General features: G+C 34.6%; 1 protein-coding gene across 1 annotated transcript; it reads left to right on the plus strand.

Annotated features, from left to right (window-relative positions):
• Positions 1–10,600: 10,600 nt before the first annotated feature.
• Positions 10,601–11,973, plus strand: LOC125817938 (uncharacterized). The gene is made up of 3 exons (XM_049497443.1): positions 10,601–10,744; positions 11,520–11,799; positions 11,882–11,973. Exons 1-3 carry the CDS (start codon positions 10,601–10,603, stop codon positions 11,971–11,973), a joined length of 516 nt encoding a protein of 171 aa, XP_049353400.1.
• The last annotated feature ends 3,853 nt before the right edge of the window (positions 11,974–15,826 follow it).

Below are 15,826 nucleotides of genomic sequence, written 5' to 3' on the forward strand. Positions count from 1 at the left end.
TTTTATTATTATTATTATTATTATTATTATTATTATTATTTTTTATCTTATTCTTATTCTTATTATTATTATTATTATTATTATTATTATTATTATTATTATGTTTATTATATATTATTATTATTATTATGTTTATTATTTATTATTATTATTATTATTATTTTATTATTATTATTAATTATTATGTCAGTTTTTTTGATAAAGTAAGGATTGAATTTGTTATGGATGTCAATTTTAAAAATTTGAAGCTATTCAATGAAAAATCAAGTTGTTTGATCTATTTCGAATGTAATTTCGTGGGTTGAAGTTTGTTGAAGATAATTTAAAATAAATAAATATTGCATAATAGTAAAGTGTGTATAAACGACTCTATTTATTATTATTACTCGTTTATATAAGATTGACACATTATTTACTGTTAATGTCTAATATTGTATACTAAATTTTTAAACACTGTTATGAAATTGAGATATGACTATGTGAGTTGATTGTGTTGTTGGTATGATATTGTCTTCCATTGACCTATTGGAATAAAAATGCCCCGCTGTTAACTTTTTAGGTTAAGTCTACCCTTATTTCTAATGGGTTACACTCACAAGGTGGACAAATGACAATATTGTACCAAATTCAGGATTCATGAGTGTTTCAGGTCCTTGTTTGATAAAATAATTAATAATTTAACTTGTATACACAGGCGGATCATTACATTTACCATAAAAGTGTTAAGCATAATTGTCTGGTTCACCTGTATCGTAAAGGATCGGATAACCAACTACTAGAGTAGCGAATGATGTCTTGGATATATCCAGTATAGAATTCTCATGTTAATAGTGAATTTTTTTTCTTCGTGTGATTGGATTTCTATGTGGAGCTCTGGTAAAACCTTAATAGGTATAACGCTTGATGCTCACAGGACACACAAACTATTTGCCAGTATGAATTACATGTGTTGTTGACATTCTATTCACTTCCTTATCTTCCCTATCCCATATAATTGGAGAGAATTTTCGTTTCTTGCTCTGTACAGAAGACTGATTCCCATTGGCAGCATTCTTGGTCCTCTGGTCTGACTCAATAGCCCCATCAGACCCACTCTCGCTAGACAATTCCCCAGGCTCTCGGTCAACAGCCCTGACACTAAGCCCACTTCTACTCATTCCACCACCATCACCATCACTACTACCAGAATCACTCCTGCTTGACCCGGACCTATAACTGTCATTTATCATATCCCTTTCTTTTATAGGCTCTCGGTCAACAGCTCTGACACCAAGCCCACCACTTCTCCTCGCTCCACCACCATCACCATCACTACTACCAAAATCACTCCTGCTTGACATGGACCTAAAACTCCCATTTGTCAAATCCCTTTCCTTTACATCCTTCTGTCTCAACCTACCCCTATCTCGACCACTCCTGTCATGAACTCGATCCCTATCAAAATCCCGATCCTCAGACCTAATTCTTTCGTAATCCCCCTTGGAGTAACCAAGCTCCCCCCGTGAAACCTCAAACTCAGCTTCACGCCCCCTAAATTCATTATCCCTATAACCACCATGTCTTCCAGCAGCCATGTAAACGTCTGTATCAAAGAAAACCCTAAATTCACCTATAAACCCTAACCTTAATTTCACAAATAAAATCAGCAAACCCAACAAACCCTAGCTCGATGAAAAATCGAGTTATTTGAAAACTCAATAGCCGATCTGGTAAAAATTAATCAAAATATATAAAAATCAATTGAAATTTTTTTCCCCAATTTTTTTTCCCTTTTTATCAAATAGCTTGAAAAATTCTAAGACACGACAGATAGAGACAGCGAAGAAGCGAAACCCCTAGGAATTGAAGACTTTAGGGTAAATTTACGCTCTTTTCCGGAACGTTGTAGCTGAGATCGGAATACTTACCGGCGAATCGAAGCAACCAGACACGACGGCGGCGATGAAGCTTTAAAAGAGAGCGAGGGAGAGAGAATATGCGAGTTGTATTTGCAAATTTCCAATACGAAAGCGAAGGGAAAGTCACAGACCGCGTAAAGAGGAGTTTTAAGATTAGCATCGACTTCAAGTATGTTAAAATTGCAAATTAGACCCTTTATGTTTATCAAATTGTTTAATAGAATTGAGAGAAGGACCATAATGTTTCTTACATGCTTGTTTAGCTCCATGAAATCTTTGCCACAAGTTTAAATTTCATTGGGTAACATTCCAAGGCTAATAGATATTTCTCTTTATTTATCAATATCAAAATTATGGAATTTGATATACTATACTAATATGTATGGGAAAAAAGTCTTAAATATATTTGAAGTTTGATCGAAATTGTTGTAACAATCTCAAGTTTTGAACAGGTGTATTTTAAAGATATATAAGTGCTCAGCTGGACAAGTTACTATTTATAACGATGCAATATTTATGATGTCCACGTGGACACTTATATATCTTTAAAATACACTATTAAATAGTGCAGGGGTAAATGAAAGGCATCATTCTAACCTAACTAATTTAACTGAAGGGTCTGCGAAACTATGATTCAAGTAAGGATTCAAATTACCTCAAAAGGAAGGTGTTAGACACCTTCGAGGTCCACAAATATGAGTCTCAACCGTATCTCATATATTTTTTGTGGAGATTAACATGTAGAAAACAAGGTCTATTATTTAATTATTTTAATTAAACTAAATTAAGTGATGAAACAAATATAAACAAGTAATGCATTTAATACAAATTATTACTCTTGTATTAGAAAAGGCTTGTTCAACATGCCTGCTTCATTGCTCAAGGGTATTTTTGTCTTTTCAATTCTCTATAATGGCTAGGTGTCTTCTTCTTGTGTTATCAATTTTGTCTTTTCAATTCCTTATTGTAACGTGTCTTCCTCTAGTGATATCAATGTATGCATGTCTTCCTCCTCTGTTATCAAAGAGATGTATGCATTACTCTGTCTGTATTCTTCATTTATGCTCCACCGTATGCACTTCAAAGTTCAGTTCTTCTCTTCAGCATTCTCCAGGTAAGGTTTTTACATGTTTCAATTGAGTTTTTTTTGTGTCATCTTCCTTTTCGTCAAAGTCGAAGTTCCAAATTTGATATGGGTGTGTGAATGTTTGCTTATTTTTCCATTTGGGGTTGTTATTGATGTTGGATTATCCATTTGGTTGGGTGATTAAATTTGATCTAGGTGTGTGAATATACCAAATTTGATTTGGGTATGTGAAAATTTACTTACAAAAGTCCCAATAATTTTAATCCATATGCTTTCAATTTTGGTTGGGTGATTATGATTTCCGTGTTGTATTTTGAATTCCCATTTCAGATTTTTGGTTGTCTTCCTCTGTTCATATATGAAAAACCCATATATTCTCACATGCAGTAAATTTTGGTTGTCTTTTCTCACATGTAGTATCAATTTGGTCTTTGAATTTTACTTTGTGGTTTATTTTAGTTGGATTTTCTTTATCAAAACTCTTTTCACCTTCCTCCGTTCATATACGGGTTTTTTTTATCTAAATTAATTTTCTGAGTTTTTGTGATGTTCGATTTTCCTTGTGTTTTGGAAGTCCCAATAATTTTAATCGTTATGGTTTCAATTTTGGTTAGGTGATTATGGTTTCCGTGTTCTATTTTGGATTTCTGTTTCAGATTTTTGTTGTGTTTTCTCAGATGCAGTAACTTTTTTTTATCAGAATTCTTATAAACTTCCTCTGTTCATATATGGATTTTTCATCGGAATCAATTTTTTGAGTTCTTATGGGTTTAGCTTGGAGTTTCTTCACCTTATTGCATTGCAGTTGAACACCTTGTGCTCTCTCACATCCGTAGTAAAGCGATTTGAGAAGTAGTTAGCGCCTTTTTTGCAAAGCTGAGTTTTTTAATTTCCAGTAGTCTCTCTCAAATTTAAGGGTATTATTATATTCTTTCCTTAAGCTTAATTTGAGGTTCTAGAGGAAGGAACTAATAGGTAAAGCACTAGACTTTTGTTATATCTTTGATTTTTCTTTTGTGGAATTTAGGGAAAATGGAATTGTCAGGTTTCTTTTTATTTAAATTTGGCTTCTGAAATTAATAAGTGAAATTTCATGTAAATAGCGAGGGATGACCCGTGCTTAGGGATCATCGAATAAATGAAATCTCATATAAATACTAAGGCAGGGCCAATACTTAGAAAAATTGTTTATCAACTGATTTTGTGGAAACACAAGAAAAACTTGAAATGCCCATGGAACCCATGACGTGTTATTAAACTACTTTAGTCCCCCTTTTGTTATGTAGGAAAAGAGTGTATTGAAACCAATAACTTTATTGTTTTATTTGTCTAAGCTTTCATAAATTTACATGACTACACAATAATATCATATGTTGAAGGTGAAGTATAACAGATGTTATTTGATAGATACAACTTATAAAAAATACTAAATTCATTCTACAATTATTTTCGCGTGCAGGGTGAAGTTAAGGATTTGTAGTTATAACAATTAAGGTTTCAGCTACATGTATGTTCTTTCCCACCCGTATTGTGATTTCTTTTTCTCTCCTTCCTCATTTTATCTCATTCGTTAGTAGCGGTCCAGTCACTCTGTTCTGCCCCATTTTGATTGATAGGAAATTTGAGAGTGTTTGAGGAGTTTTTTGAGAATGAGTGTCTGAGGAGTTTAAGGGTACAAAGTTGTTGTCTTGTTACTGATGAAAAGGAAGATAACTAGAAAAGAACATGAATGTGGCATAGACAAAGTAAAAACTATTCGTAGCTGGTATAAGTGGAATCATGATCTTACACTCTCTTTTCGTAACCTATAAAAGGGTTAAGGTTCTTGACAACCAACTCTTACGTAATTAGATATACCCCTCATAGTTATATCTGCACTTAAATGAATTGGAATTTGTGACCAGGATAGAATATGATCCTGTCTACAAGGGAAGTTCAATATAATTTTTCCAATCAAATTTCTTACTTTTGCAATGTGGATTAGGCATTTCTTGATTTTTGGATGGGCTGGAATTCTGCAAATCATTGGTGTATTGTTCGTACTAAAAGTAACGATAGTATTTGTCGCACCCTATTTCGAACAGGCCGAAACAATTCACAACATAATACGGCTGACACTCTGATTTTGGAAAAATTGTTTTGTTTGTTTTAGAGTCGCCACCTAAATTTTAAGGAAATATTAGGAAAACCATTTTTTAAATATGTAAATGTAAACTCTGTTTTGCGAAACCAGTGAGATTCTGAGTTAGGGTTTTGGTTACTCGAGGGGAAGGTGTTAAGCACCCCTCAGAGCCTATCCGGAGATAGTCCTTAAACTCAATTTAGGAAAAATATAATTAGAAAAACTTGTTTATTTATTTACTTCAAAAATTAAATGATAAGTTAATTAGTTAGTTTAAGAAAAGAGTACTACAAGGTACGACATATATATGTCTTATAAAAGAGTAGTATGTTTATCATATTGTAAAATAAATAAATAAGTGTACTTAAAATGTATGATAAATTCATATGTAAAAAATATATTTGCATCATAATAAACTTATTTTTTTTTAAAATATATAGATGTTGAATTTGCGAAAATCTGTCGTCTTATTAAGACGTGAAAAATAAGATAGTAGTTGAGTGTAAATATGTAGTAATATATGTGATGTGTAATTTGAATGAAAATATATAGAATGGAGTTTTCTAAAAATAAAATAAAATAACTGATACTAGATGTTAAAATATTATATAAAGGTTTGCGATCTAAAATATGTTTATTATAAAGTGTAGTATATACATGTAAGTTGTGTAAAAGATGTGAATGTTTATTATTTTATTTACATATAAGGATAAGTCAACAATAGATTAGATTTAGTAAAGTAATATGTATATTTAAGTGTAGGCGTTTATAAATTATAAAAAAAAAGTAACATTTGTAAAAAGTGATAGTAGATATGAGAAACAAATAAGATGAAGTGTATCAAAATAATAAGTTACATACAGAGAAAAACTAAATAATATAGAATTTGTACCTTTTTGCGTATGACATATATATATATATATATATATATATATATATATATATATGTACCTTGTATTTTGAACCTGTTGGCATATCTTTTTTGGAGCAGCAAACTAAAGCTTTGACGTCAAAATATTCCAACTTTGAACTTTCTCAAACTCGAATTCAAGACCGAAAGTCGAAAGATGAAAGAAGATAGAAATTTTCTTAAATCTAATGCTTGAGGTGTGTTCTATCTCTATTTTTTGTTCATTCCCTGATGTTGTTCCTATCCGTTTTCTCGATTCTTTTCTTGATTTTTTCGGATCTCTCCCTGTTCATCCCAATGGGAAACAAATGGCTTTTTTTATAGCCGATTTTGGGATAGACTCACACTCTAAAACCTGTTAGATTAAGGTATAACCAACCAAAGTCCAATGGTTCTTTGCATCCCTCAACTTTCCAGGCCTAGCAATGGTGATGGTTGAGGTTTCTAGGCCTGCTTTAGGTCAGAAATAAATCGGAAAAGACATAAAGCTCATAGGGAGGGAGGGTTGTGATTGATGGACGGCGGATGGAGGGAGAGGTGACGTTGGAGACCGCCGGATATTGTTATTTTCCGGCGGTTCATAGCCGTTTCTTTGGCAGCGGATGATGGGAAAGGTTGAAAGAGGCATGGGGAAGGTGAGTGTGCAGCGTGCAGGCTCCTGGGAAAGGAGAAGAAAGGGTGAGGCGTCGTCCTTTTCTTGAAAAGTGGAGAAGAACATTGGGGGAGTTGAAAGATTAGGGGCGGTAGGGGTTGTACAATTTTGGGAAAAGATGAAAATGTCCTATTTAATTCGGGCCGTCCGATCGTTTGATCGGACGGCTAAGATAAATCAGAAATCAAAAGAAAAAGTTATATATATATTAAATAATGGTAAAAGCTTAATTAACTAGGACCATTAGATTTAATCGTAGGGCCAAGATTTAAACTAAAGAAGCACAATCCATGTGCTCGCCTACGTGGCATACACAGATTGGCCGGTTTAAGGAGACTTGGATTGCCAATTTTGCTCAAATTCAATCCATTTAAATTATAACTGTTTCTTTATCAAATAGTCATAATTTAAAAATAAATATTTTTGCAAGATTAGCTTGTTTGATAATAATAATAATAATAATAATATTTATACGTACTAACTTAGACTTCACCCTTCACCTCCCCAACTAATAATAATAATAATATTTATACGTACTAACTTAGACTTCACCCTTCACCTCCCCAACTAATAATAATAATAATATTTATACGTACTAACTTAGACTTCACCCTTCACCTCCCCAACTAATAATAATAATAATAATATTTATACGTACTAACTTAGACTTCACCCTTCACCTCCCCAACTAATAATAATAATAATAATAATAATATTTATACGTACTAACTTTAGACTTCACCCCAACTAAAAATAGTATTCAATTCTGTGTGGAAGGGCAAGCGATAGAAAAGTCCCTCGCGCGAACTACTACTACTAGAAAATGGTGAGACCATTAGTGAAAGAAGGACCAAGGAGGATCCTATCCTAAAGGAGAAGGAGGAGTAGGAGGAGTCAGTTTTCTTTGAAGATCGAGGGCGCCAAAACGCTAGCACAAACTGCTCCCACAGACACGCATGATAAGGGGGTGTGGGGACAACCAGGCCACCACTTTTACCAGATATGGGTCCGGACGACCCAAGAGCCCGCCACTAGAACCCAACCCTTAAGAGGCTAAGGTCCAAGGGGCTACCGTAGCATGTAGATTAAATTGGCATTGACCTAGCTTACTTAGAAAATTCACCCTTAAATTCCCCGAAACCCATACTATTTCAGGTTCACCTACAAGTATTTCAGCTGGAACAGCTATGTACATTTTTTTTTCTATTCACTCATGATCTGGCCTGGTCGACCCAATCATGAATAAAAATTGAAGAAAAATGGGCGACTTTTCATCAATAAGAGCCAAGACAAGATCATCATAGTCGGATGAGTCGATGTCCACTATGAAGATCTGTACGAAAGTTCCGCTCAGGAATCCCTTTGAGGGAGGTTTAGCCTAGCCTTCAGGTCCTATAAAAAAAATGGAGCTTAAAGCATCTCTCTCTGTCTATTCAAAGATCCGAGACTGCTAGTGTTGTTGGTGACATTGGTTCCCCGTCCCTACTCTCCTATCTCTCTCACCCTGGTTGGGCTCTGGCTTAGTGTGATTAAACTGTGAATCGAGTCAGGAAAAAGAAGTCCAGCTCTTCACTCCGTCAAGCCTGTACGAGTAGTGAAGAAGTATAGATTTAGTTGGTTGTTGACCGACGGAATGGGAGAAAGGAGAAAGTTTTTAAGCTCGCTGACTAGGGTTGGGAATTTTTTTTCGTAAAAAAGAAAGTAAAAAACAAGTGAGGAACCCTGGAAATAAAATGTTTGTTCCGATAACGGGAAAGTTTATCCCTGCCATGCCGCAAATTCAGTATACCAATGTTAGCGAATCAGATTCTTCAAAAGAAGAGTCTGCAGGGGCAGCAAATCTAGTTTCCAAATAAGTCAGAATCTTAGCGGAAGCTCTTCCTTTGCCAGCTATTCCTATGTCAGCTAATGGGGTTCCATATTCATGAAAAGCCAGGTTTGAACCATGTTACGGAACCAAGACAACCTATCTTACTAATAATAAGAAAGGGTTAAGGGCCTCCAACGCCTATAAATAGAAGCTTCTTTCTCTATTTGGCAAAGCAAAGGGAGATATGGATCCAGCTACCACTGAAAGACTTTCTCAAATTAATCAAAGGAGGCACCAGATCAGGGGGCTCATCTTCTCCCCAATGGGAGAAGCGCTTAGTGAAAGGACTTACGCTTTGCACCTGAAGGAGATTCTCCAGTTGGGTACAGTGCAAAGCCTTCCATTTCGGCGGGTTGAAAGGGCCATAAAGGACTTAAATCTCTTTCTTGAACTTGAAAGAGCGTAAATTCTTCCTTTTTTTATCCCAATTTCCTACTGAGTCATCCACCCTTGCATCTATTTGATGCATCATCACATGGCCGTCGTGTAACTCCTCGAGAATCATGTCATTCGAGCGGAGAGGGATTTTCCGACAACAAAAAAGCTTTTCTCCCCAACCGAGGTGATAGACCACCTTATGGCCGATGTGATTACCAGCCAAAAGTCCGGTATTTGACGAAGATCTTTCTATCAATAGATAGGAATGAGTGTTCGATATAGGGGATAGGATCCATCTGCTCTTTATCTCACAATTTTTTTGTGAGAAATATATATATATCCAACATTTGATAACTTAAAATACTTTTCGACAAGGAGAGAGTTCCAACAAAGACGCGATCTTCTGCAACGGAAGCTAAAGAGTTTGAACCAAGATTTCCAGATGAACGGGGTAGGGTATTAGTATATCTAATACATAATTTAGATGTGCAAAATTGTCCTCTAAAAAAGGAAATGTTGAATGAATTGATCGTAAATTATGGGATTTGAAAATCTTTTTGCCAGGACTGGGTTGGGCTAACCTATGGTGTACCGGTTGTTATGCCAATAGCAGCGCCGGGCAGCTAAGTTGGTATGGAAGAACTGCTGCGCCGCGGGAAATCCTTCTCTATACAAGTTCTCGGACGAGGTTTTTGAACAGAACTTCGATAGGCGAGAGGTGTAGTTGCGAACCTGTGCACTCCTATCCTATTGTTGCTTCTATCACGATAGGGAATCGTGTGATTCTTTCTATCCCCGTAGGACCAACGGGTCACACGACAGGTGCACGATCTACTTTGCGCGTTCCATCCTTCAGCCCTTCGCCTATCGGCTTGGCAGGCAAGCTACCTTGATCCGTCTTCGGCTTCGATTCGTTACGCTCAGAAGCTCCAACAAGCCCTAAAGTCTCTTGCCGCCTAAAACTCTGCCAAGAGAAATGGAACAATTGGATTTTGGACTCGCCCCCGGCTACGTGTCCTTTGGACCCTTCGCCCGCCCGCCACCAGTGGAAGCAAGCTAGCCCCCTGAAACTCATTCGGTAATCTTCTCCTGAAGGTAGGCATTTCCCCAAGGCACTGATATGATGACTCTCTCAATTACACGCGATACTTATTAAAAAAAAATGAGAAAGTAAGTAGTAATATAATATTTTAAATTTTTATAAGAAATTGAAATAAATTTATGAGGTAAAAAACAAATAATTAAAAATATTTTCGTGCTCCTATAAAAATTTCATAACGTATATATATTTTATTATTATCATTATTATTATTATTATTATTATTATTATTATTATTATTATGTGAAGAGCCAAAACTGAGTGTCAACAGTATTATCACAATTTAATACATATTTTTCATGAGTGTCTCCTTCTGTTTTAGTGTATCGCTTCAAACACCAAGTTCCAATTGTGTTAATATATTGATAAGACCATCAATAGTTGATAACGATGACGACAAATCTACATATAACATTGTTTATGATGAAATTATTGAAAGAGCTTTTTCTTGAGACTATCTTACACTTTTCATAAGTAGATAAAATATTATACTCTATTATTCAACCTTATATATCCTTCTATTTCATACCATTCTTCTTCCGTTAATGATGTTGGCTTGCATATTTCAACCTCAGTTACCAGCCATGACAGAAAGATTGAATATCAACAAAATCGAGGAAAGCACAGAAGAATGGACTTGTAAAGTCCAAGTGGTAGATAAAGGTCATCCTCAAACCAACAGGGAGGGTAACAAGAAATATCAATTGATGATATTACAAGATGAAGAGGTATTTGCCACTAAACTAACAAATACCCATCTACTTTCACAAATTATTTTGTAGTCAAATAGATATGTTGCATACCATTTTTAGTTTGCTTTTTACTGGATGTAATTTGTCTTCATTCATTTTTTTTCAATTCCATGCTCTTCTATTTGTGTTATAGGGAAGTTATTGTTTGGGTTCAATGTTGTTGATTTTCTTTGTGAAATTTAGGAAAAATTAAATTGAAATCGTATGGATACCAATTCATTTAAGAAATGCAATTGCTGCTTTAAAACCATTGTTGCCTAAGGCTTAAGATGACATAGGATAAGCGAAATCTCATGCAAATATTTAGGAACGATCAGTGCTTAGAGATCGTATTATAAGTGAAATATTATACAAATAGTGAGGAAGGATAAATGCTTAGCAAAATCGTCTGTCAACTGATTTTGTGAATGCACAGAAAAACCTCATAAGTCTGTGAACTGATTTTGAGAATTAGTTTTTGTGCTAAGAGTGTTGCTTAATGTTGTTGTTGTGTTGCTTAAATAACTGTCTGCAAAATCAGTAGTTACATATTTTGTTGTAATATTCATTCTGTTGATTAAACCATTTTGATCATAGGATTTACATATAACGTCCATGGGTAAACTTCCACCCATACTCATATGCTTTAAATTTTATATACCCTATGAAAAATAACTTTACCCAACAATTCAAACAACTTTTGAATGTCTATACTAACTATCTGTTATTTCGGTTACCTTATATTTTTCTAACTTCATTAAATTTCTCATAGGAAACTCAAATAAAAGTTGTCATGTACGGTACAGATATCACACATTATGTAAATGAGTTTGTTCCTTTCCAAACATATTTTCTATCGGGGGCATTTGTCTCCGACTCAACCAAGGCGTACGGAAATCCTCTTTATCAATTCACCTGGACAATTGATAAGGGCAAGATTGTTGAACCAATAGATCAGGTTATACCCTCTGGACCACCACTTCTGCCACCAACGCTGCTAAAAGCTACATCATTTGACAGTTTCGACTATCAAGCTATAGGCTTTGAATTAGGTACTTCTCAAAATATCTTCACACATATAATCCATTTTTCATAACTATTCTAACTTACTAATAACTCTTTACTTTCTACAAGATATTCTTGCCCTCGTGATAAATGGTAGCCCTCCATCATATGCCTCAAATGGGAGCAAAATTCAAGAATTCATCATCATCGACTATCAGTAAGTACAATTTTACTTCCCAACTTTTCAAAACTGAAAATTGTCATCTAAGCATCGAGATGTTAAGACATGTAAATCAATTAATATTTAATACAAAAACGAAGCAATCATCTTTTTCTTTATAGCTATATACCAACTGTCAAATGACCACACTGTTTTTATCTTTTAATTTGCTTCTTTTTCTACTTTTTTTGGGCTGGCTGGTTTGAGTCCAAATCACAGTCAAAACATCTTTTTGAAATCTAAGTCTTTGTTGGATGATTCTTGATTTATTGTACTATTGGAAATGCAAGAAAGGCTGAATTTTTATGTTGCCAGCAGAACTTATCAGTCAAGTGAACTGACAAAAAGTTTTGATTTTTTTTAGTTTGATTTGATTTGAAGTTAATAAATTTGAAGTTCTGGTAGATTAGTTACAAAAACATTTGGATAAAGAACTTCGTTCATTGGCCTTGACACCAACATGGTTTGTTGCTTCTGTATTGACTATATATTTATTGTTGTTTCACTGCTTGTGGAGCAATGCATTCACAGATTATCTAATGTAAGCAAGGTTCTCTTTTGCACTGTTTGGATTGTGTAGTCTTGTTCGTTTTATTGACTTGTATCGGAAATAGCCTCTCTACCTTTGAAATAAGAGTAAAGTCTGCATACACTGTGCCTTTCTCAGACAGTACTTTGCGAGATTACACTGATTATGTTATTGTTGGTTTTATTGAAAGAATACTATAGGAGTTCAGTACCAAAGAGTTCATAGTCTACTATATATACAAAAAGAATAGTGCAATTTTCATGCCAAAGGAGTTTATGACTAACTTTTCTTCATGTTTCAGTCTTTGTTATTGTAGATATTCATATTGTATGTTCTCAGAAATATAGAGGGTGAGGTAGTTTATAAAATTACAATATGCCTGCTAAACTTGTCCTAGATTTTACGATCTTTGATAGTTGCTTATATATAACAAGCTCCCTTGAATAGGGGTGAACATCCAACCTCTTCGAGTCATTCCATAATACCAAATGACCCATATTCCATAATACCAAATACGGAAAGTCTTAGTAGATTTGTTGGTTAGTTGTCTGAACTCCCACCTTGTTGGTGAGGGTTCGATTCCCCACATTATAATCCCCTCCTCATTTCCCCTTTTCCTACTCCCATTTATTTTACAAAGAAAAAAGTTCCTAATACCAAATATAGTGTATAAAAGTCTACCAAACAAGGTAGGGATGTCAAATTGACGGGTTGGATTGAAATTGGAAATATTAAAATGGGTTGAAATAGATATTGGGTTGGGTCTTGACCCGCCCAAATTTACTTTGGACTCAAATGGACTTAAAATGGGTTGGGTCTTGACCCACTTAATCTCAATAATTTTAATATGTTGTTAGTTAAGTTTGATAACCACAATTTGAATTTCAACTTAAGAAAATTTTAAAAAAGAAGAAGTTGCAAATGGATAGATAAATCATAAAACATATAGAATAGATAGTAATTCATACATTCAATATAGGAACATACATTACATCAATACAAATAAAGAGTCTTAAAACGGGTTGAAATTGGATATTAAATTGAACTCAATTGAGGATTCTCTTAAAATGGGTTAAGACTTGAATGAGTTGAGATTGAACCCAGTTAAAATTATCTTGAGTTACTTCACATTTTTTCTTAGTCATAATGTCACGACCCGAGTCTACACCCTGGACGTGGCCGGCACTCAAGAATCATTGTTGGTCCCCAAACGAACCCTTATCTTGGCTGACTACAAGCGGAAGACTAACTCATGTGCACAAAAGCTCAAAAACTGAATTAAATTCAAATACTCAATTTCAAAATAATTTGAACAATACTCAATAGATAAACTCAGAGTTTGTAAAACAACTCAAAGAAGATGCATACTGAAAACTACTCAACTTTGTCTATCTATGAAACCTCTACTATTACAGAAGGATATCAGGATAAGACCCACGACATCTCAAAACTACTAGTTGTAAGATAAAGGTGAAGTCCTTCGGAATATAAGAAGGCTCACCAAAGCTGACTGGAACATCCCATGACCTCAACGAAATGCCTGTTGATTATTCTGAATACATGTATCTACATTATGAAACGATGCAGGCCAAATGGCTCAGTACATGGAATATACGAGCATATAAGGGGAATTTTAAAGCATAAACATAAGCTTGAACTGGTGGAAAAGAAATATACTTACCTCTTCTCAACTCACTCAACTCAAAGAAACATAGTTCAACTCAACTCAGAGGAAATAGGGCTCAACTCAATGATAAGATATTCAGCTCAGTGAAATAAGGCATAACTCAATAATAAGATATTCAACTCACTGAAATAAGGCACAACTCAATAATAAGATACTCGATTCTAGGTACTCAACTTTGGGTACTCAACTCAATATAAAACAACAATACAGATGCAATATATGAAAAGCTTTTAAAACAGTAGAAATCAACTCAATGTATTGAAAATATACAATAGTAACTCAGTTTGTATGCAAGGATACAAGATAAACTCTGCTTGTATATGAAAAAATACAAAGTAAACTCTGTGTATATAAGAATACTAAATATCTCTGTGGGAGTTTCTCAAATCGACAACCATCACAATGAGTTATGTGATGATACAACGTCTAACCCACGCTGTCAGAGCCGTCCTATACTTTGCCGGGGTATAAAACTTACTACTAAGTGGATCCACTAGTCTATGCTAAAAGCATTAAGGAATCATCTAAAAAATGACCCTTTCTACCCATGTTGGCTACATGGTTTATGAGGGCTATGAGTTGTATGAACTCTCCCCCATATCGGTGCTCAATACTACTCCCAAAATATACTTAGCTCATTATGTTTTAAAGAAAACATTTCCTCTTTCTGTGATTTGAGATTATTACTCAAAAATCTTTCTCTTAAAAGAGATAGTACTCAAACTGCTCAAAACTCTTTTGGAAATCTCAGTTTCCTCTCATCTTAAATATAAAAACATTTACTCTTGGGAATACTTAGTTCCCATATCATTTTAAAGAAAATGAATTTAGCTCTACTCTTCCTCAACTAGGTGCTGAAGTCTTTAAAACAAGTTTTAAAACAATTTGTAAAAAGACTTCTTAAAATAGGGTTCATGCCGAATTATGGACGTGAACGACTCAATTCAAGGTTTTGAATACTTGGAACTCATCAACTCCAAAACTCAAGGAGTTAATGATACTACTCATCTCAAGAATGCTCGACTCGGGGGGTTCATGCGGAATTATGGGCATGAACTACTCAACTCAAAGGCTCAATGATACTTCTCATCTCAAGACTGCTCGACTCATAGGGTTCATGCGAAATTATGGGCATGAACCACTCAACTCAAGGACCTTCATGGGTAACATGTAGTAGTCCCATGATTAGGAATATAATCCCAAAAGGGTTAGGAACTCAATGCTCAAGAAATAAGAACTTGAAGATACTACTCCTCTCAAAGATGCTCAATTTATGAAGTTGATGCGGAATTTATGAGCATGAACGACTCGACTCAAGGGTCTACATAACAATACGGAACTCATGTATACGACTTTTCTCATTCTCATACTTACTTTCTCAAAACTTAGTTCAAATCGATAGTTGATCTCAAATGATTCACAATTGAACTCAAAGACTTTCTTGAACTCCACTCTTAACTCTCTCTTGAATTTGAATTATGAATTTAAGAGTTATGATTCATGATATGAAGGATCTCGTGATGATAATGTAGACTCATGAATACATTCTCCTCATTCTTATACTCACTTGATCGAGTCTTGAAACAAGTTATTTGAATTTGTAGAAGACTCCTCAAAAAGCCTCAAAGGGACTTTCTC

Source organism: Solanum verrucosum, unplaced genomic scaffold (genome assembly GCF_900185275.1).
Source record: "Solanum verrucosum unplaced genomic scaffold, falcon-dt-bn FXZP01000254.1, whole genome shotgun sequence".
Classification (NCBI taxonomy): Eukaryota; Viridiplantae; Streptophyta; class Magnoliopsida; order Solanales; family Solanaceae; genus Solanum; species Solanum verrucosum.

Bases quoted from the DNA above. Each gene is read 5' to 3' on its own strand.
- LOC125817938 (XM_049497443.1), top strand. From the start codon at position 10,601: ATGACAGAAAGATTGAATATCAACAAAATCGAGGAAAGCACAGAAGAA. The intron at 10,745-11,519 runs GTATTTGCCACT...AATTTCTCATAG, and splicing joins TGATATTACAAGATGAAGAG to GAAACTCAAATAAAAGTTGT. The intron at 11,800-11,881 runs GTACTTCTCAAA...ACTTTCTACAAG, and splicing joins AGCTATAGGCTTTGAATTAG to ATATTCTTGCCCTCGTGATA.